The sequence below is a fragment of the Salvia hispanica genome, chromosome 3 (assembly GCF_029641045.1).
Source record: "Salvia hispanica isolate PSC_SH4W2 chromosome 3, Shi_PSC_v1, whole genome shotgun sequence".
Lineage (NCBI taxonomy): Eukaryota > Viridiplantae > Streptophyta > Magnoliopsida > Lamiales > Lamiaceae > Salvia > Salvia hispanica.
Window position 1 is genome coordinate 51,833,501 of NC_142694.1, and position 22,599 is coordinate 51,856,099.

A 22,599-nucleotide genomic window follows, 5' to 3' on the forward strand; every position below is an offset into this window, starting at 1 on the left:
AAATAATCTGAAACTATAGAGTTCATTAAAAATTTAAAAATATACTATACATACTTGAAATTAAAGTTTCAGTAATTAAAAAGAGTAATAACTGCTAAATTCTTCAACTTATGATATTTTCTAATTTTTCGATGAACATAAAAAATAGTTAATGTGATTGGATGAATTGTGTAATTTTCCCAAATGTCACTCGGCCTTTTGTCGGCAAAATTCAGCAGATGTCGTACTCTGATAAGTCTATGTGGATACGTCGGGCTAATGTCGGACCAAATAATATGTTCTCATTCAACTAATTAATTTTAAACCAATATTTATATGAACTATTTTATACTACTACTATTTATTAATAATTAAAAAAATACTCTCTCTCATCCCGTGAATATAAGAACTTTGGATACGACGTATTTTAATGCAAAATTAGTAAAATTAGAGACATACAGAAAGAAAATTTCTACTTTTAGGGAATGGACCAAAATGGACATAGTTTTTATTTTTAGAGGACGGGGGAGAGTAATACTTCATCTGTCCACAAAAAATATTCTCATTTTGTCCTTTTGTGTGTCCACAAAAAAAATCTCATTCTAAAATTGAAAACGTTCTCTCATCTTTATCACTTTTACTCCGTCTGTCTCTTACCTTTTTCATTTCTCTCTCATACTTTATCTATTTTTTCTCTCAACTCTTTTACTTTACTAATTTCTTATTAATCTCTATTGTCCACAGATGAGACGGTTTAGGAAAATTGTCATTTAAACCATAATTTTAGGTTAACTTTTGGATAAATTTAGCATTGTTCTACATTATTATGGCCGGTTTTAGATTATTCTTATGTAATTTGTGAAGATATAGTGATGAAAAATACAAAAGTCACAATAAATTTCATCAAAATTTTACAAAAGTCGTGATTCAATTAACTAGTTTTATAAGTTACGGATTGGACTAGAAGTGTAGAAGTCAATCAAAAGTTGTTATTTAAATAATAATTATTTTTGTATACATTTTTCATTGACGAAAAGATGTTCATATTTTTCAAATCTCCCAATGAATTCTCTCTCATCCCCAATGCTGTCGGGATAAGGCCGCTCGAGCTCCTCCGCCTTCTCTCCCTCGTGCCTATGGAATAAGACGAATTCGAAACAATTACTCCCTCCGTCCCAAGATAAGTGAGCCAAAAAATTTCGGCACGGGATTTAAGAAAATGGGTTTTGTTATTAAAGTGGAAAGTGAATAAAGTAAGATAGTTAATAAAGTAGAGAAAAAAAATATGAGAGAGAATGCCCAAAAATGAAATGATTCACTTATCTTGGACGTCCCAAAAAGAAATGTGAGTCAATTATCTTGGGACGAAAGAAGTATAATTTATAGAAAAACTAATAGCTTCACAATATTTTCTTCATCATCATCACAAACCATACCAAAAATTCATATTTTAGGGAAGGGTTTGTCTAGAGTGGATTTGTGAAATTACAAAGCTTGAATCTGTAGATCTCAACCACAATGGGTTTGAATTCAACTTGTGTTCAGTGATTCGGCTCTCAGTTCTAGAGAGGGACACGAGCCCATGCTCGTTTGGAGTCAATACTCATTAGCTTCTCTTATTACAGGGGACTTTTGCTTAAGTCACCTATAAAAGTTAAGAAAAACTAGAAAAAAAAATTACTAAAGTATCCTTGTTAAAATTGTGACCATAGAGCTTTTTAAAGAAATCATCTATCATGTATACAAAATAGAAATGTAAATACATTTAAAAAAAAAAAGACAGTCGGACACGCACACATACGTTACGACGTCAAACCACTTAATTTTAAAAAAATTTACTAATACCCGAGATTTTGACTGGTCATCTTACAAATAAACTGGAAAAAAATTGAAACTGCAAGATTAAAACTACCATAATAATTAAAACCTCAGTATTAAATATTTATAAAATAATGATTTAAAAAAACAAAATTCTTCTACATCTCTCCATTTCTCTCTAATCGTTCCCACCTCCTGAGAAAAATTAGACAAATGAATAAGAATTGGGCATGATAGATTCAAAACGTTCGATAAAAATATTGAAAGTTAGGTGAATTTATGGGAATATAACCAATGTAGGTATTAAGTTGGACAAAATTCTTCATTTAGAAAAATAAAAATAATAATTTAAGGTGAGTGTACAATAAGCCTAGATATGAATTATTCTTATACACATACCTCGTATAAATGAATTACCCTAACTAGCCCTGAACCCTAGCTATGTTTGAAAGAAAAAAAGAGAAAAAATTTCTTGGAGAGGGGCAAACAAAATTGGTACTAGAAGATCACGTTTCACAGTGGCCTCCATTTCCACATTCATATTAATTTCTTGACTCGTCGAAACCGCCTATTAATTAATACCACAACCCCCCATTCCCCTCCCTCTCTCTCTCTAGCTAATTACATGCATATCAAAAACCATACTTTATTAACATTGTTGCACCTACTTAAATTGGAAGATTCAGAGGTGAAGCTTCCATGAATCAAGGGTCAATATTGAATTTTCCAAGTGATATTATCTTAGATTAATATTGTACTACTACTACTACTACTATACCACTAGCTAGAGTGTCAGTGTAAACGATCTCACCAGTTTTTACCTATTTATACATCTTTTTCATTTCTTCCTCTCCCGCCCCACTTTAACAACCCACATTCTCTCTCTAAAAATGACACTCCCTACTAGAGGAGAGAGAAAAAGATTGGATCCCACTTCAAGAATTGCTCCACTCTCTCTTGGCCTCCTCTTAATTCTCTCCCAACTTTGTTCTCTATCGCAAGCCGACAAAACCCACGTCACCGCCGCCGCTTCCGCCGCCTCTCCAACGAGAAAATTCCGGTTTTTCGGAAAACCGGCCGGTCCGCCCAGACCGGGTTTTTATGATGAGGAGAAGAGATTGGTTCACACCGGCCCAAACCCACTTCATAACTAGGTGACAAAATTGCATGAGGCCTTTTTTGGATTTCTGCTAGAAAAAAAGCTTGTGTAAGTTAATTCCACTATCAGCCTTCACTCATCATCTTTTTTTCTCTTTCTGAATTAGAATTTAATGTAGCTAGCATGACTGTTCTTGGTCAGTAGAGCAGGGGAAAAAAAAGGTTGTTAATAGTTTTTCATCTCATATTCCGATAACTGTTATCAACATTAGAATAGGAGATGAAATGATATTTGCAGCATCAAGTTGTTTTATTTTAATTTTTCAAAATGATGTATGTACCTTCTTCTGTCAAGACATTACTGTGGTTGTATTAATTGCTGTAGTTACTCATTTGCATCTACTACCCATTCCTTTTTTAAATAGTGTATTAAATTCTTTGCTAGCTGGAATTATTGGCAAGAAAAAAATGGGGCACTGACCAAATTGACAGTGTTAAGACGCTGCAATATTCACTAATGAGGCTATAATAACTTTCTGACCAAATTCTTGATTTTTAGGGGACAGATTTGATAATTCAAAACCACAGTGAGATTAATTTACACTGTACAACATTGTATGTCTATTGAATCTAGCTAGTCTATCTATCTTTTTTTTTCAGACAAGTGCTTAAAAAGGCAAAGAAAATATTGTTAATATGTCGAAAAATTCACAAACAGGCTATATTTGTGCATGGAAGCTAGGGTTCACTTTTTTAAATAGATACGTCAAAGTATAAATACTTTACTAGCTAGCTAGTTGCTTAAATATTAAAATGAATGATTTTTTCCATCATTGTTCCCTGATTGCTCATCAAAGCTTTCATATTAATAAATTAAATATTAACGTAAATAAATTAATTTATGCACTATAATTGTCTGTACTTTATGATTTCTGGATAATTTTATGTAATAGTATAATACAAAGATATATTTGAGGACTTTTTCCCTCATCGCAAAAATAAAAAACAAATACGGGAGTACTATTTTTTTTGGGAAAAAAACCATGAGAAACCTAAATTAGGTTTGTGAGCGAAACGATGAGAGAATTATTTGGAGAGTGCTTTAATTGAATTAAAAGCTTGTAATTGATTATCTTTCTGAATGAGGGATGCCTGTCCCTCTCACATGTCCAACACGCATTCTCAAGATTGTGAACGCAATCCTATATTCATTAGTCCTTGCACACATTAATTATATAGTTTCGATTTTCATAACTAAATTGATATGAGATTACCAGAAATTTAATCGTGTGTGCTAAGATTCATAAATCAAAGACTAATTATAAGTGACATTGTGTCAAATTAATACCGCGTCAATTCATTAATCAAACAATATTTATAAGACTCTAGTATATATCTAATCCAATATTAGTATAAAATTCTAAACATGCCACTAATTTACAAAAGTGATGCTAGTATTAGCTTCTATAAATTTTACTTCAAAGGAAACTTAATGAAACAGGATAAGATTGCTTTATAAATTACATGAAGATGTATACATATTTGAATAATTCTAAAATTTTCGAAGCTGCTCCAGAAATGAGTATTAGTGTATTGAGCATTTGGTGTTTCGATGCCACTGTTTTGCGTAACTAAAGGTAGGTGTTCTCAAGGTGAAGAGATCCATAAACTAGGCGTAGAAACTTCGTGGGAATTGCATCTTTTAACTAAAAAACATAAAACAATTCTTATTGGAATGAGAGATTATTTAATTTTGCATATATATATACAGCACATATTTCGAAAGATTCTTAAAAGCGAGAATTAATTGTAAGACTAATCAATTTGTCAACGAGCTAGAAAGTTTTCCACCATCCTCAAAATGAATGTTTGCTCCTACATAGTGTATTATATTGCGTGTCGACCAATACCTACCACACTCAAATGTATAAGTTTTTTATGTTAATTTATCGTGTACATGTTGAATTTATTTTTCGATACATGTAAAGAAATCAAACTACATGTAAATTGAGGGAGCAATTCAAGACACGGTCAAAAAAAAACTAAACAAGCTAAGAAAGCAAAATACACCTATACCAACAAGACCGTACTAAAAGAGCCAACAAACCCAACACTCAAGACTTCATCGACCAATGCTCAAGCAATAAAACAAAAGGGAGGAGTACAAGGAGAAGTCACTTTAGCAACAACCATTAAGTAGTGATTGCATATATGTCGATAACGATTCTTTATTTATCTGATATTGATTAAAACTGTCGATATCTTGATGAGAATCCTATAAAACACCATAGTTCTAATTTCATGCGATTGATCCTATAACATTATGCTTCAAACTAAATATTCATATTCACATGACCATGTGATTAATTAGGAGAATGATTTAATTAGCTCAACACGTATGGTCTTACCTCTTAACAAACGAGCTTTGATAATTGGATATTAATAACATCAACGACACAAACTGAGCCTAAAATTGCATGTACCCCACCAAATATGCTACGTACGTAGTAATTGCTTGGAGATGAAATTTTCTCACTCAATATGATTTTCTGAGCCAGGTAGATTCAACATTAAATATCACTCATTCATGAACAATTAGTTTATATTACATGACATGTGAGGGTACGTACAACAATAGATAATCCATTTAATTTTCGTATTTATTAATACCAGTTAGAATGATACCACTATATATACAGGGGCTTTCCAAAAAAATCATGGACTATATAAATTTTAGTTTTGAAAATACACCCTAGAAATTCAATTTGGTAATAGTGATTGTTGCACACAGATTTGTACAAGCTACTGAAAAATGGCGATTTCTTTATGGATAATTTCTTATACTATTTTTTATCATAATTAAAATTAAAAATATTAGAAAATTAAATGAGACAAAAAAGGAAATATAAAATACAAAAAAGGAAAATAATACACGGCATGGTCAACTAACAAAACCACATTCGCGGCATGGTCAACGAACAATCGTGATCTAGGCCCGACCTCTCCCTTGCGACGCACAGTCCCACCCCCGAACCTCAAGCGTGCTTGAAATATAAACTATATATATAATCAAATTACAATATTGAATAAATTTATGCACATAACATTAATTTATGATTCGATAATCTATAAAACAAATAAACAGTACAACAAACTCATCTTATAAGGACATAAAATTAGAGACACGACTACTTGTATTGGAAAATTTTGAAATGTGAAGCGCAAAGAAAGGCGTCCTTGAGTTGAAGATATATTTGTCAAATGACATCTTTTTTTATTTTTTGGGACACTTTCATATGTTTTTATTAATTTTAATTGGATGCCAAAATAAAGACAATTTTTAGACATATAATATATTTAAAATACAAATTAACATACTATTTTATTTTATGATATTTTTTTTAGTGAAAGAAATTAGTTTATCTAGTGCTCCTCTAGATTGACCTAGAAACAAGTATGGAGTTGGAATTTGTCCTCTCATCCAATATAAGAAAATGAAAGCTGGCGATTATGAAGTTAAGAAGAATAGCCAAAACAGGGTGGTGGGGAAAGTCCTTTATGATGATGGATGGTTGCATCAACCAATCAAATGCATACCATATTTATTACTAATGTCATTAATAATTATCAATGAAGGTCACCTCCATCCCCCTCAACATCCCATAATTATATACTTATTCATGTCAGATCTCAACCTTACCAAAAATATGAATTACACTTGTGAAATAGTAATACCTATGCATGTGTGGAACATGTGCATTGTATCCAAATATTCAAAAAAAAGAGATTACTTATAAGGGGATTACATATTAAATTATTAACCTAATTTAAACTATGCAGCGTTAATGTGTAAGTAATTGTTACAACACAAGCTAGCTCCGCATAGTATTAGGAAATTTTAAACAATTGGTGATGCTATCCCAATTTATGAAGGGAATAAAGACATGAAGGTCCACTTAGTTAAGGATGAAATATAATAATTTGATGAGTGTTGTGTGTGAGTGTGAGGGGACCAACCTCAAAGATTTGAGAGTATGAGAAATAAGTATGGAAAGTGAGGACCACTGTAAATTAAGAGCCAAGAAAAGGAAAGAGTAAACCAACAAAAAAGAAGAGAAATTTGGAACGACATTCCCATTCCAACTTTTATATCTGACTCTTCTGAATTAAGGTTATCAAGATTTTGTATGTATTCTGCTGTCACTTAGATTTCCTTTTTTGATTTTATGATTGACTGCCTAATCTATTCAAATATATCAACAACCTAATTAATTCAAGACTTGTCACCATTCATGTCTAATTTAACGGCTTTTAGAAAAATTAATTGACTAAACTATATACACTCAGCACAGTTTTACGCTTGATGTAATGCTATTAAAATTATTAGATAAATAATTAAAAAACAAATATACACAATGAATTACTATTGTGCATTGAGATATCGAACAGACCGTGTATATTAAACTTTACTGTAGAGGTCAGGCCCAGAGGCCCAATTAATAACCAACGATGTAAGGATTTGGGCTTGGGCTGTAATATCTACTTCTACATACTACTTTCTTTTAATTTGTACTATGATTTAATATTTTTAGAGTTTCATACTAAAAAAGTAAAATGACAATGTATATAGGGAGTGATTTATATGAGAACTATCATCAAATGAAGTTAAGAAATTTATCAGTTTGAACTTTGAAGCATAAAATATATCAGTTGATAACAAATATATAAAACATAACGGTTGAAGTAAATGATTGTGTTTCCAACTTATAAGTTTTCAAGTTCGCATTTTAAGATAGTTTTCAATTGAGCCACTCTATTATATCATATAAACTTATTTTACAAGTTTACTAATCTTCATAAATAACATTTGATATATAATTTGGCAGATATTGCAACCACTCGCTAGAAAATTCGAAATTTTGGGCTTTGCGGTGGTAAGCAATAAAACTAGGCAAATAAGGTTTTAGGATTAATATTTTCCTAATAACACAGCTAAAAAAACCCCTAATTATTATTGAACGTAATATAACATGTGGAGTACTAGTACCTTTGCCACGTCAGAATTCACTAAATTTCTTCCAATATTTGATAAGTACACAGTTTCTTTCACTGAATGAATCATGCACATTTTCGGCAGCATCTTTGTTTTCAATCATTCTCCATTGTACTCAATAATGGATAAACTTTTCTCTATTCTTGTCTCACCTTTTTTTAGTATCAAACTTTCCTTTTTTGTAGCTCAATAAAGCACTTTAAAAGTTAAAACCACTTTCAGCTAAAGCACTATAGATTTATAATTATACATATTTATAAATAAATTAAGAATCTAGTGTGCTCATAAAGTCAAAATATGCGTAGAATATTAGTCCCACCAATTGCTATGTCGAATAAATTCTTACAATGGATCAATTGCACTCCCTCTCGAATCCAATATAAGTAGAGCCATAAGCTCTACTTGATTTTTACTAACCAAAACCAAGCAATGGCTCAACTTCATAAACTCGAGCTCCAAACCCCAATAGCATCATCACCCCATAAATTCTTCGATATTTACCACAGCAAAGCCTACCTCATGCCCTCAATTTGCCCCGACAAGCTGCAAAGCGTTCAAGTGCTCGAAGGAGACGGAAAGAGCATCGGCTCCGTTAGGCTCTGGACTTATGTCATGGGTAACAATGTCTATTTTTATTTTATTTTAAGATGATCGAGTGTGTAAATTTATCATGCGAGAAAACCTTCATTTCGTTTACATCCTTCGCACTCCAACGAGGGAGAATATTTTCACACCAATATGTCATCACAATATATTTTTTTATCGTGTTTTAGGTGTTCCTGTGATTGCTACGGACAAGATCGTGGCACTGGACGAAGTGAATAAGTCAATCACGTTCGAGCTCATTGACGGAGAGGTTACCAAGTACTTCAAAAGCTTCAAAGCGACACTCGAAGCTGGAGGTGTGAATACAGTGAAATGGAGTGTGGAATATGACAAGGTTAATGAAGATGTGCCTCATCCACACTCTCATCTTCAATTTCTTGGGACCATGGCCAAAGACATTGATGCTTACCTTCTCAAACAAAAATAAATTAATTAAATCTAGAAGGTCTTATATAATTATTGCTAGGTGTGAAATCTGGGTGCTGTCTGTGATTTGCTTGTCCAAGTTCAACTTGTTACATTGTGTGCTAATGTGTTTTTATAATACTATGTGGGTTTACCAATGTCAGATCCTATGTCTCACAACTTTGGCTTTCTGTCAAACAATTCAAAATAAATACAGTAATTTATTTTAAAATTGAAACTAAAAAAACTATAGTCTAGTTTTCATTTGCGGTCAATTTATCTTCAAACTGCATTAACACAATGAATCTTCTGCATGCTAACTTTAAAATTTTGGAATGCAGTAATTGATATCGTTTTATAACTATATATGGATGTATAAAATGACCAAACAAGCTTAAAATTAATCAATGTATCGAAGTGAATAGTATATTAGCTTGGGTTATTTTTATCAATCCATTGTATCACTCGAAACAAACGTCTCGTTTGGGTTTTAGTAATATCATATACTCCCTTCGTTCATTCCATACAAACATATATCCATACAAGATAATGTGAGAAGATTTGTAGATTCACTATGCATGCTAAAATTTCTAATAAAGTATACAGTTCGTATTTCCTAGGGAATTCAATGAACTGAGAAGAATCAAGGAATTTATCCAAGACAGCGAAAAATCTGACAACATAACAAAACACAACAATCCAACTGTAGTATTTTGACAAGAAAATTTGAGTGCAGGAAGCAATATAGAGGCGTACTTGTTCCTAACCAGAGTTGTTATCACATGAATCGATGCCCTATTCGAATCCTAGGCTATAGATGATCTCCCTCATCTGCTGTTGAGACATCTTATCTTCACTAGAACCCTCAAGCTACAAGACAAATTACAGTTCCAAGGAGATTACTTTCTGCTTCTCACAATTTCTGTTTCAAAATAATTGCAATCCTTGAATTGAAGAGGCGAACAATGTAGTATATATATAATATTAAGTGCTAAGATTTAGTATGTTGTAACATGACTTAAATGAAAAAGAATGATAAGCTGAATCTTGATAACACAAAAAATCTTACATTCTGGATTTCATGATTTCTTAGATGACCAATATTTCTTCCTGTGACATGTCTGAATCACTCAAGGCAGAATATCCTTCCTCAACTGTCACAATATCAATGTCTCTGTCTTTGTAGATATCCAACTCTTTCACCTGAAAATATATCAACATCTTAGCATGGAAACATCAAAGAATTATAAAAAACAAAAGCACTGCTCACTTTCTCTGTTTCAGGCATCAAATCAAACTCATCTTCACGTTCCACATATTCCTCATTTTCCTCGAGCTCTCTAAAATCTGGAGCAAATGCACTCCAGTTCTCAGTACAATCCTTCGCCCACAAATAAACAATTCCAGTCAAGGAAACGGAAGCAATTATAGGTTTGACAGGATGCCAGGCCAAATCTAGCAATGTTTCTTTTGGACCCTCCAGAATTTTTGCAAGACGCCGATCCATGTCCCATATATAGATCTTATGCTCTCCTTTGCTAGCAGAACCTCCAGCAACCCACTCACCGTCACCACTAAAATACGGTGCTTTCCAATGCACTTTGGTGATCAAATCCTGAAACTCCCGGAAAAGAGCTAGAGCCCCCGATCCTGCATGCTTCAGTCTTTGTACTTCATCTTGCTCAATGGATTCCTGGTTTGCTCTGTCCAGCACTTCATGCCCGTCTTTCAGTGGCAAAAGGTTTTCATAGATTCTGATAATTCTATCATTTGAGTTTGTCAGAAGATATTGTCCACCTCTGCTAAATGCAATATTCTTTATCAGCGCGCTCCCTGGTATAGAAAACATACCACGTATTTTGATGCTTACACTATCAATAATTAGTATCTCTCCTTTGGAATTTCCCACATAAACCAAATCGCCATACTTGCTGAAGCACGCAATACCCGGTGAAAAAGGAGTAGATCCATCTGGAATTTTATTACCAGACGGAGGGGTGGCACCATTTCCTATGTCAGACAATGACACAGGAAGCACAATTGTGGTCGCTGTAAGCAAGTCGACAATCATGGGGGCTGATGACAGAGGACAAGCTAAGCAAATTGACGGGTTGGATAAACCAGGATGGAGACAAGCACGCAAAGGCGTTTGTTGTAGTACAGTTCGAGCCATTCTCTCTCCTTTGACAACATCCCAAAGAGTCAGAGACTTATCTATAGCTGCAGCAAGTATGCAGTGGCCATACTTGGACCAAGAAACACTTGTTATTGCCACAGCACAGTCCTTATCTTTTAATTCTTTTGCAATGCCTCTGGTTTCAAAATCCCATATGATACAACTTCCGTCGGAGCACCCAGCTGGCATATTAAACATAGAAAAGTTACAATGGTTGTAATTTGAAAGACCACAAAGGGAAAATGGAACAAGGAAAACAAGAATGATCAGGTATTGCCAACTTTGTTAGGTACAAAAAGTTCGAAGTTGAGAAGTTTTATTAGTGATAAGGTACAATAATCAAGTTCAAGGCTACTGGCTACCATATTTACCTCTTGCCCATATGGATCAGAAAGTGCAAAGAGTAACTGCATCAAGGCATGTCTTGCGCAGTAAGACCACAAGCTATAAGAATTTCTTCACATAAGGAATTAAGGAATAGAAAGGATCTTTACTTTGAATCAATAACAATCAATGCTAGAGGTCTATAAGTTTTGGCTCTAAGAATGGAGCTAGCAGTATCAAAAGAACATGCAGATTATACACCTGGTAAAATCAAATCAAAGAGTGGACTAAAACATAATAGCATTAATATAGCAAGCTAAATTTACTCTGGAAATATTGGAAAGTTCCAAGTACAAACTTGAACAAATTTTAGAGCTGTATGAGAATACTTTCTCCACTCATGCAAGACCAGTATGATATGCAACTTGCTCGCTTTTCAGAGACCCAATTTAGTTATATTATTGACAATACATAGTAAAATAAAGCAATAAATAAATTGAAAGAGATTTTAAAAACTATAGCAAAAGTATTACCAGCAAGAAGGTTTCCACGGCGATTAAATGCAATACATTTCATAACACCATACTCCAAATACTCCTCTATCACTTCGGGAAAATCACCCTGCAGTGGATCTGCATGAGACCCAAAAACAAAACTTTTAAAGTTCAAGTAGAGAAGAAAACAACATGAGGAATAGACAACCTGCCACGAAAAAAGAAGAATGATACAACCTGCCACGAAAAAAGAAAGAAAATTACCAATAATGGGAGCTTTCATGGTGCACCAGAAGTTTCAAATTTGCTTCTTTCTGACGAAAAACCAAATGATATACCTCTCAGGCATACACACAAATTAAACACGAACCCATTAAGCCAGCTCCAGAATCCAGTGGATACTGTGATTCTACAAATGGCAAAATGCAGTGAAGAAATTAATCCAAATCTATCAACATATGAAAGTAAAAACAAATTGTAAAATACTCATCCAACCCCCCGCACACACACCTCAAATTATCACAAAATCATGATTGTTCTTTCAATATGCACAACCAAAAGAAATCAGTTGAGCATATGGCCGTTTTTTACACTCATTAAATCTTCATTCAGGAGACATTGGTGAATGGTGATGATTTTTGTTTTACATATTTGGTGTACAAAAGACTGTTCTTCTCAGTTCTCACGAATATACATTAAAAAATCTTATTCAGTTTTTAACACTACTATAAAAACACCTAACATATGTGCTAAGCCAAACTACCGATCAAGCAGAAACACATCAAATATTTCAATACAACTTCATTCCTACTTAAAGGACTTAAAACCACTAGACAGCAAAGGAGGAAATAAATTTCTAGTATTTCTTGTGATAGGCTAAATCCACTCATATATGCTAACTTCTATTTCGTATTCGATGCTTGATTTAAAATGGCATTTTCATGCCATCAAATACAAATAGCATAAGTGAGTTCAGGTAAATAAGCATACCCAGCATCACCAAAATATTTGTCAAGGAAGCCAAAATCGAAGGAAAGCATGATAAAGCGCAGGAAAATCAATTCATTATACAAATACATAAAAAACCTAATTGAATAAAAATTGAAAAACGAGAATTGCCTCAAAATTCCTATGTTCAGCAGCGCCAAGTTTACATAATCATATAGAAACAGTTAAATTGATTCCTTCATTCATCAAATGTACCACTTCATAGCTGAGCTACTTCTGCGGTGCGCGTGCGGCGCTGGGTTTTTTTATGAATGCATTTTCTTACGTCAGAAAAAAACTAAATTTGTTTTTCAATATAAATTGCAAATTCACCCCTAATGTTTTAAAATTTACAATAGCATGATTATTTTTGTTAATGAAAATTACAGTGGTTTTATTTAGTGATTGTTTAGTTTTTGAAAAACAATAAATTGTTTGTAATTGGATCCACTCTTGTGTAAGAATAGCATGATTCTTGTAGTAGTTGGTAAGCCAAAATGATGTACTAGTACAAACTGCAACTACAAATTACTCCGTGAATTACAAATTGTTGTTAATAGCAATAGATGTAATCTGATGGTGATTAAGTGGCGTTTGGCTCGATCTGAAGTTGGAGCTGGCCGCATTCAACGCCTCCTCCTCCGAGTCTGAGAGTGATGGGCTGAAGCAGCTTCCCGTTGTTCCACACGATGCAGCTCTCCTTAGACAGCCAGTTGTCACTGCTCGGCTCGATTCTAGTAAGTTGAGTTCCATCTGGGAGATCCTCAGATCCCATTTTCAGACATTCTACCAAAGGCTTTATGTGTATTTCAGCCCTCCCCATGATGTCGTCTCCAGTGAATGTATCGTGGTCATACACCCCCTTCAATAACACATATTCATCATTCATTAAGTGGACGTGGATTGTACAACAACGAGGACTTACCAGAGTGATGGGAGCATTTATGTCTTTGATAACAATAGTCAAGTCTTCGTTCCAAACAGGATTGCAGTTGTCTTTCTCAACTCTCGTCTTCACCCTCTGCACACCACTTACTAATTCATGTTTCTTTTACTAACTACTCCACTATTCATCAAATAAAAGAGTAGTTAAAATAAATGGAGAGGACCTGGGAGTCGCATTCGATGATCACGTAAGGATCGCTACTCCTGGTGTCGCGCACAGCCAAGTTGATACCTCGCTCCACCCGAATTCGGAGAAGCCCCAAACCATCCATTTTCTGTTTCCGATAATGCACTGCCTCTGCCTCTGCTAATTCAATTTTGAGGCGAGGGGCCTTTGTATTCAACAGCCACACGTTCTTACTTCTCTCCTCTGCCAGAATTTATATTCTCTGTGTATATGATAATATGATGTATTCCGAATATGTGTTTGTGATTGCTAAAATTCGAATACTCTTTATTCATTCTACTAAATTGTCTCATCAAAGTATTCTAGTATTTAACAGCATATTCCTCGAGAACACACTTTACATTTAGTACTAACAAGTGTCCGACTCCAAACACACAGCACATTACACTGCAATGCACTTATAAAAAATACTAAGTACTCCACTAAATTATATATATAAATCGTGGAGTATCGAATTCCGCCACTAATTAAAAGTGATACCCCAAATCCCACACTGGTACCGAAATTTCTAGAGGCATCCAACATAAAAACTAGCAAGTCCTAATTAAAACCAGTTTTCATATCGAATAAGTATTATGTATGGTCATCACTGATTCTAACAACATGAGTACTACAATTCATAAAAGTCTCCACTTGAATAATACTCCGTATAATTTATATTAAAACAATATTTTCGATTCTTTTGATTTGAACAATCTATTTATATTTAGTCAACCTATCTCAAATTGGATATGTGATCTAATTTACCTTGTTGTCATATTTAAATTAATTACTCCTATTATTTGGGGAGATACAAGTTAACAGCGTGATATTGATTTACAATATATTAACATTCTGATTACATTTTAAAAAATTATTCTCTTCAATTTTAATAGGTGGCTATGTTTGGGATTTGGATAATTTAGCCTTTTCCTCTGTTTTTTCTATAGAATAGAGTTTTCTAGATTATTTTCTTCCAATTCAACAAGCCCGTTGGACTATATTAATCTTAAGGCCCATTCGATTAATTTTCGGGCCTTTGGGCCATGATTGAATAACGGGATATTGATTATAGTAAAATGGGAGTATGAGAGTAATAATTTCCATTGTTTAAATGCATTTATCATTCCCAAACTGATTGTTTGAATTTTAGGTTAATTGAGCTATATCATTCCCAAAATGTATACATCAAGTTTCTAAGGAAGGGTGTACAAACTGATTACAAACTGATTACAACTTCAACTTCAATATTTTAACCTGTCACTTGTTCTAAACCAACAAACACACATACATGATGAAATATTATGAATTCGAAATGATATAGTTTTCGCTACCAATAAAAGTTGAATTCAAGTTAAATTATGACAAAATGATGAATTCAAGTTAAATTATGACAAAATGATGAATTCAAGTTAAATCTTCATAATTCAATGATTGAAAATAAAATTTGACAATCACTTATTCTATACCGACAAACACATTATATGTGTGATAGATATTTGGTTGTTCAAATCAAATAAGGAAGTAGACATATCAGAATTTGTAGTTCACATGTGGGTGTTGCAGCTGATGGGATTTTCACGTTACTCACCAAATTGTAGCCACATGTCAAAGACTCGAAACAATAATTGATGAGAAAGATTATCCCATGATTAGGAATACGTGATACCATTACAAGGCTTTACAAATTAATTACTATTACTACATTATTTTTGTTTCTAACATTTCACAAGATATACGCAAAAAAAAATATAATGGGCTCTATAATCAAATTATTCAAATATGAATAAGTCATTGTCTTCCATATATTAATACAGTAGATTTTTTTTGTAAGGGCCTTCCAAATTGGAGTCCTAATTAACCTCTAGTTTACTGCGGGGGTCAAGCCCATATATACATAACTGGCCTATGATTAGAACCATAAGCCAACACGTGATTTTTGCATCTTATTCATTTTCCGTACGCACGACCGTACACACAAATGGACTGAATAAAAAATTCAATTACTCATTTTGGGGTCAACTTTCTGTTTAAGATTAATATTTATTGATAAGACAAATGAAGCATAAACATTATCTTGGTATAAAAGATGCAATTATATTCCTACCTAACCTATCGATAATTTAGCAACAAACAACCAATACAAATTATTCAAAAGGTCAACATCCATGTACAAACCTCGTTCGACAACAAATAATATTAAAATAATACACATGACATTTGAGAATTACATATGCAAACAGAATAACAAAGGAAACGAACATTTGTTAAAGCCATGTGCGAGTAGTATTTAATTTTGTGGTTCAACCGCTAATGAAGTGTATGGGGTGTTCATTCGGGCTAATAATATTTAATAGTAGCTTTATAAGCTCTTCAAAATATATTTTCAACTCTTCTCTTTTCATTAATTTTACCTAATAGCCTTCAAATATCTCTTTCTAACTAGTTTTTCCTTCTAATTCTCAATATTTGTCTAACTTATATGGTCAACATTCAATTACTTTAATAAATTATACTAAAATATATGAGCCATTATATCTTCTATGCTCTTCAAAACATATTTAAACAAACATTGCAATTTTTTCGGTAATATCTACATTGAACTCTAAGCATTACATACACTATACTTAAAACATTACATATATTGCACTCAGGACATTATATTTTGAAACATACTTAAACAACATTATAATTTTTTTAGCATTGTGTACATTGAACTTAGGGCATTATGTACATTGACTTAGGGCATCTAGCAATGCAATGAAGAGCATTAATTTGTAAGTCGTTAAAGAAATATACTCCATACAAATTACAATTTCGTGTAAATTTTTTTATCGGAAAATTTGTTAGAATCATCGTAAAATTACTTTAATTTGATACTCCATATGGTATGTGAAAAATATAATTTAAATCAAGAAAGTTAGTACTCTTCGTCCCATAAAGGATGTCATATTTGAACGATGACATGAGATTTTAGGAGATGTCGTTTTATATGTTAAGTGTAGAGAGAAAATATATTTTTATATATTGATGTGAGATAGAACTTTTTTTTCAAAAAGAAAATATGACATCTTTTGTTGGAAAGAAAAAATGTGACATCTATTATAGGATGGAGGGAGTATAATTTAAGTTTTATGGGTTTTTTTTCAAATTTTGAAGGATTGATTTTGATTCCTTGGTGGGAATGGGTCCTCTAATTTAACATCGAAATGTATTTGGCCTTTGGCCATGCATCTTAAGATGAGCTTAAAAATCCAATGGGTTGGCTCCGCCCATGGCCCCCCTTCACATGGCACCCACAAACGTGTGCCTAAGCCATCCCGCACCAGGGGATGGGACGGAGGCTCCATGTTGAGTACGCTCTACGATATTTAACTTATAAATATATGTAAGAATGAATTGCAAGCACCTTAAAATACACTAGCTTAGGAAGGCCACGATGATATCAAAAAGATCCGTGCTGAATTGGCGTATTTAATTTTACATTTTACTAGTTGATCCAAAGGCCATGTTCAGAATCAGTATTTGCCTACAGTATAATTCATCAAAATTTCTTTATGGTAAAAGTATATACGTACTTTTTTACAATAAGTAACTTTTTTACTTTTAAATATTAGTATTAAAATTTAAGTTAAATTCTAAAAAATCGCGAAAGTATCCAATATACTTACTAAATCTGGAGATTCTGGACCTCGATTTAGCCATAAATGAGTCGCACTCACAAACCAATTACACTCCAATCAACAGCCCAGGTGATCCGATTGCCAAGAAGAAAGCCCAAAAGGATTGTAAGATCAATGCTACGAATTACTTATACCCTACTAAAAATTACTACTCCTAGCATTCAAGTCATAAGAATATACTAGTACTCCAATTAATCAAACATCAATATTTAAGAGACACAACAACGGACCTCACGGATGTGCACTAATATACTACTCCTAACATCGTTTGGTAATTGGTCTGAATGAGTCCGAAACTACTTTGGCAAAGAGAAGAGAAACAAGAACTGACTGAATCAAAATATAAATGATTGTATTAATTCAATGAAGAGTTCAACTGACAAGAGAAGATTAACAAATCAAAATCAAAATAATTGTATAATCAATGAAGAGTACAATTGAAAAAAAGAAGAAAAGAAGAAGTGACTGAATCAAAATAAAGCAGGGCTCCAGAACCAGAACCAAAGGTTCAAGCTATTTCAACACCAATTCCCCACCGAGCCGAAACAAACCAACAAAATATAGATAATAAAACCATCTCAATGGGAAGATATCTTTGAATTGAGTGATTTATTGAACCATGATTTCCAGCTTCCGGATCCCTTGCGGGGCAGCTTCTCGCTCTCATTCGCCTTCTCCTTCTCCTTCTCCGCTTCAGGCTTCTTGCACAGCACAAAATTCCGAACGCCCATTGATCCGATCGTCTCCCATGGACTCAGAGCTGTAACACAACACATATACACTATTAATTTAACCTTAAATTTGGGGAAAAACAGAGCAATACACAAAATTGAACTTGAATTTTTAATAGATTACCTTCAGTTCCAGCAATCGGGCAATAGAGCATGAAATTGTTGAGATCAGATCCAAGGATAGGGAGCCTGCCCTCGCGCGCATACGATTTCAGCGCCGTATCAATCACAGCTGCAACGAGCTCCTCTTCCTTCACCACGAACCGGATTGGACCGGCGCTACCCAGAAACGTAACGCTGATCAGGAACCGCTTCACCTTCGCCGCCTGACTCTTCTTCTGCTTGTAAAGCAACATTGTTTTTTCTTCGATTTTCTTTTACGAGTGAGATTAAATCAAAAAGGGGGAAAATTGGAGAGAGAAAAAAAATAGAATCTGGAGTGAGTTCACGTTCACGGGTCGAGGCCTTGGCAGCGGTAGTACCAGCCTTCCATGCAAGAGCCGAAGCAGAATGAGGTAGCGGTCGAAAGCGAAACCCCTCTTCTTTGAATAGAAGAAGAAGGGATGACCATCAATTGTGCGCCCGAGATTTCCACCATTCACAAAGGAAAACTGTGAATCGTTTTGGATGATCGCACAACTGGAAAGAGGAATTGAAACAGGAAATTTGGGAGGAATCGATTCGAATTGAACGGAGAGGAATTAGGTAGAGTTGTGATTACGCAAAGGCGGAGAGATGGATGTGTGGATTTATAATAGCGCAATGTGAATGCAATCTCCAATTAGGGTTAGGTTACGAATGTGATTAATTTTATTTTTTCAGACGTTTTATTTGAAAAATATGATATCCGCCGCTGCGTGTGAGCTGGATTTTGTTAGGATAAAAACCCAGTGTTTCGCGACCGTTGATTTATTATTTATTGTTTTTATTTTTTCCTTAACGAAAAATTACTAAAAAAATTCACAAGTTGCCTTGGTTAGATGGTATAACATGAATTCTTTTACAATAAGTCAAAATTCTATTCAACGACATGTGGTCTTGCAGTTGAAAAGGAAACTCATAAATACACTGAGAGGCCAAACTAGGAAGAGGCAGGGAAGCCTTCATCTTTTCGATTTTATATTTAATTATAATTACTAACAATTACTGAACTTATTTAATGTTACATTGTTACCATTATTCCAATCTTCTTAATATATTGAATCAAAATAATGATAACTTTTTTAACGTATCTTGTATGCAATATTTAGGTAGGGTTGGGTACATAAAACTTTATCAAACTCTTGTCATAGTGTTTAATCTTATAATCTAAATAAAAATAAAATTGTAATTTCATGATTGAGATAGCTACTCGATATATTCCAAAAGATTCATAGTAGTATATTTTTTTAAGTTTCCTTTTACTTTTGCTCCGTCACTTTTTTTTTTTTTTTTTTGTATAGAAATATCTATTTGATAATTTTGTTGATATTTATTCAAATTAAGTATTTGAACAATTTCTCTATTTGTTCAAAAAAGAGACTTATATTGAATTTATAGTAACTTTATAATCATTCTCTTCTCCAACTATAAATAATATAAATCGATTATTTGTTTAAAATAATCACATATTAATGAGGTTTATCTATACAATATGATTTGTATAGTAGATTTTTAAGTGCGATTTTTGTATGGAATAAGATTTGATTACGGGGATAAAACAATTCAAAACTATTAAATACTGGGGTACTATTGAGATTTACCCATACTTTATGATTAGAATAAATAGTATAGTATAAATTTAGAGTGAGATTTTTTTTGTGGTATAAGATTTTGAATGGTTGATTTTTAAGTGTGATTTACTGATTTTTGTACGAAATAAGATTTGGTACGGGGATAGAAACAATACAATACTACTATTAATTATTATTGAGATTTATCTATACTTTATGTGAGATTTTTTTTGTGGAATAAGATTTGGTACGGGGATAGAAACAATATAAAATATTATAGGGGTAAAGTAAAAAATAAAACGTGTTAAATATGTGTACATGGAAAGGAGGCAAGTATGAATGTATGTATGATAGTACAATTTTTCCTTAATTATTATGCTATTAATTAAGGAGATTAAACATTAAATGTATTTTTAATCTATTTTTGTGTTAAATATAATAGTAGTAGTAGTAGTAGTAACTATATTCATATCTGTACGTGGAGAACAACTCTTTTCACAATTATCACAAATTAAATAACACCATAACAATTTTAAAGCTTGTGACACACTGACAGATAATCTCTTGCAAATGTACTGAACATTTTAACTAATTCAACGTCTTTAAAAATATTCTATAATGGCGTTCCAATTACTTATAAGTATCACATTATATGTTAGTTAAAATTAATTATCAGATGTTGAACACATACTAACGGACCAATAGTCAATTTTGACACCCACAAGCCACAAAATTAAATACATAAGATAGTACCTTTAATCACATGGGATCAGATTATTGCAAATTTTCGTTGGATATATAATCATAAATTTTGGTCATTTACAAAATTCCCTTGTTTTTCCATCGAATTATAAACTACTACTAGTATATATTTTCTGTAACTTGAAATGTAGTCAACAAAGCAAGCCTATAACCAAAACGAAGTTTCGTGGTATTGAAATTTTGGGATATCTCAAAAGTTAGCATAATTATCATAGGAAGTACTATGCAACTAGTTTAGCTAAACGTTTTTTCGTGTATTGTGATTGGTGAATTGAGATTTTGGGATAACATACTCTTGAAAAGTTTTACAATCAATTTATTTTCTTTTCTAATAATCGGCTGATAGATTCGGGTCATATAGATATTAGTGTGTACTTAAGTGTGATTCAGTGAATCAAAATATAAAGAAAGAATACATTAAAAAATTCTAATAAAAAAAATAAATTTTTTAAATATCTATACTACTCCTTAAGAATAAAAATTAAAGTAAACAAACACCACCTAAAATATTGTATTTCAATGGACCGATAAATCCCATCAAAAAAACTTACTTATGATGTTTTGACTCATAGCACATGTATATATATTCAAAGTTTTCATTTTTCCTTCCATTGACTGAAAATGAAACATTTAGAAGTTAATTGGTTAAATTTAACCAATTAAAGTATGTCTCATCATCATTTTGTAATGCAATCTTTTCTATGGTTCTAGCTAATTTAGAGGTTATTTTCCAAATAAGGGTACAGGGATTTTTTAAGTCGCAAAATATAATGGGCGGCCTATTTTAATGATATTATGGATAATTTTATGTGACATTATCTTTTTTGTGCGGATGATCATTATAAATATTTGAATTTATATTTAATGACAAATTAAAGATTATATAATTACTATCAAAATTATACTTGTGTGTTTTGAAATATGACTTTGAATCCAAATGTGACTTACAAGAACATTCTTTTCATGCTTCAATACAACTTTTAACTAATAAGAACGACATGAATAGTAAAATATATTGAGGGTCCATTTACCGTATTGTGTATAAAATTAAAATTGTGTTAGAATTGAATTTGAGGTATGGAAATATGGATCCTTTGGATATGGGGTAGTATTACACTGCAATTTCAAATAATTAATTTGGTAAAAAGTTAATTTTACTTTTTATTTGGTACATCAAAATATCAATAGAAATTTGACATTGGGTTTTAATTAAAATATGAAGTGAAGGCTTGTACCTTGGACTTTGTGGCAAGGTTGCTATGGCAGCATATTCTTCTTTCATTTTTCTTTCTCTTTAATGGAGCAATGCATATTCTTCTTAGTATACAGGTCACAATAAATATTATATCTCGCTTGAATTCGGCAAAATTCAACTATCAATTTAAATAATAATAAAAATGTACCTAATATACTAGTTTTTGGTCTGAAAGATTCCTCAATTGCTCTTCTTTATATGAGTCCAGAATATGGACTCATGGTGTCGCTATTTGAAAATTATAAGAATGTGCGGCCTTTGGTATTAAAATTCATCATGTCTATTTTATTTATTAAATCTCAAATAATCTAATGCCACACTTTTTAAGTATCCACCATGAAGCAAAATATCAATTACCTTTGAAAATAATAATTAATAATTTAGAAATCAGAAGTTAGCCTACTT

The 22,599-nt window shown here is 32.6% G+C and overlaps 4 protein-coding genes across 7 annotated transcripts; 1 reads left to right on the top strand and 3 right to left on the bottom strand.

Annotated features, from left to right (window-relative positions):
* The first annotated feature begins 8,348 nt into the window (after window positions 1–8,348).
* Window positions 8,349–9,122, top strand: LOC125212469 (MLP-like protein 423). Its single transcript, XM_048112654.2, has 2 exons — window positions 8,349–8,564; window positions 8,722–9,122. Exons 1-2 carry the CDS (start codon window positions 8,378–8,380, stop codon window positions 8,979–8,981), a joined length of 447 nt encoding a protein of 148 aa, XP_047968611.1. The 5' UTR covers window positions 8,349–8,377; the 3' UTR covers window positions 8,982–9,122.
* Window positions 9,123–9,538: 416 nt separating this feature from the next.
* On the bottom strand, window positions 9,539–13,226 carry LOC125212467 (protein RBL-like). 3 transcript variants are annotated; one of them, XM_089067653.1, is made up of 6 exons: window positions 13,073–13,226; window positions 12,218–12,362; window positions 11,993–12,091; window positions 10,230–11,317; window positions 10,029–10,162; window positions 9,539–9,829 (listed from the first exon to the last, which is right to left on the bottom strand). In XM_089067653.1, the coding sequence occupies exons 2-5, from the start codon at window positions 12,234–12,236 to the stop codon at window positions 10,049–10,051; spliced, it is 1,320 nt and encodes a 439-aa protein (XP_088923779.1). In that variant the 5' UTR covers window positions 12,237–12,362; window positions 13,073–13,226; the 3' UTR covers window positions 9,539–9,829; window positions 10,029–10,048. The 3 variants fall into 3 exon arrangements, with proteins under 3 accessions (XP_088923779.1, XP_088923780.1, XP_047968607.1); XM_089067654.1 differs by having other exon boundaries at window positions 9,539–9,881; XM_048112650.2 differs by having other exon boundaries at window positions 13,157–13,211.
* Window positions 13,227–13,393: 167 nt separating this feature from the next.
* On the bottom strand, window positions 13,394–14,303 carry LOC125212468 (protein C2-DOMAIN ABA-RELATED 10-like). Of its 2 annotated transcripts, XM_048112653.2 has the most exons (3): window positions 14,050–14,295; window positions 13,866–13,961; window positions 13,394–13,802 (listed from the first exon to the last, which is right to left on the bottom strand). In XM_048112653.2, exons 1-3 carry the CDS (start codon window positions 14,155–14,157, stop codon window positions 13,524–13,526), a joined length of 483 nt encoding a protein of 160 aa, XP_047968610.1. In that variant the 5' UTR covers window positions 14,158–14,295; the 3' UTR covers window positions 13,394–13,523. The 2 variants fall into 2 exon arrangements, with proteins under 2 accessions (XP_047968610.1, XP_088923781.1); XM_089067655.1 differs by having other exon boundaries at window positions 13,394–13,961; window positions 14,050–14,303.
* A 3,762-nt stretch (window positions 14,304–18,065) lies between these two features.
* Window positions 18,066–19,254, bottom strand: LOC125212470 (uncharacterized). The gene is made up of 2 exons (XM_048112655.2): window positions 18,590–19,254; window positions 18,066–18,494 (listed from the first exon to the last, which is right to left on the bottom strand). The coding sequence occupies exons 1-2, from the start codon at window positions 18,819–18,821 to the stop codon at window positions 18,313–18,315; spliced, it is 414 nt and encodes a 137-aa protein (XP_047968612.1). The 5' UTR covers window positions 18,822–19,254; the 3' UTR covers window positions 18,066–18,312.
* Window positions 19,255–22,599: the final 3,345 nt, after the last annotated feature.

Coding starts and splice junctions, on each gene's coding strand:
- LOC125212467 (XM_089067653.1), bottom strand. Junction 11,318..11,992: donor CCGTGGAAACCTTCTTGCTG/GTAATACTTTTG, acceptor TTAATATGCCAG/CTGGGTGCTCCGACGGAAGT. Junction 10,163..10,229: donor TGATGCCTGAAACAGAGAAA/GTGAGCAGTGCT, acceptor ATATATTTTCAG/GTGAAAGAGTTGGATATCTA.
- LOC125212468 (XM_089067655.1), bottom strand. CDS start 14,157: ATGGATGGTTTGGGGCTTCTCCGAATTCGGGTGGAGCGAGGTATCAAC. Junction 13,962..14,049: donor TCATCGAATGCGACTCCCAG/GTCCTCTCCATT, acceptor AGTGGTGTGCAG/AGGGTGAAGACGAGAGTTGA.
- LOC125212469 (XM_048112654.2), top strand. CDS start 8,378: ATGGCTCAACTTCATAAACTCGAGCTCCAAACCCCAATAGCATCATCA. Junction 8,565..8,721: donor GCTCTGGACTTATGTCATGG/GTAACAATGTCT, acceptor ATCGTGTTTTAG/GTGTTCCTGTGATTGCTACG.
- LOC125212470 (XM_048112655.2), bottom strand. CDS start 18,821: ATGTTGCTTTACAAGCAGAAGAAGAGTCAGGCGGCGAAGGTGAAGCGG. Junction 18,495..18,589: donor CCCGATTGCTGGAACTGAAG/GTAATCTATTAA, acceptor GTTGTGTTACAG/CTCTGAGTCCATGGGAGACG.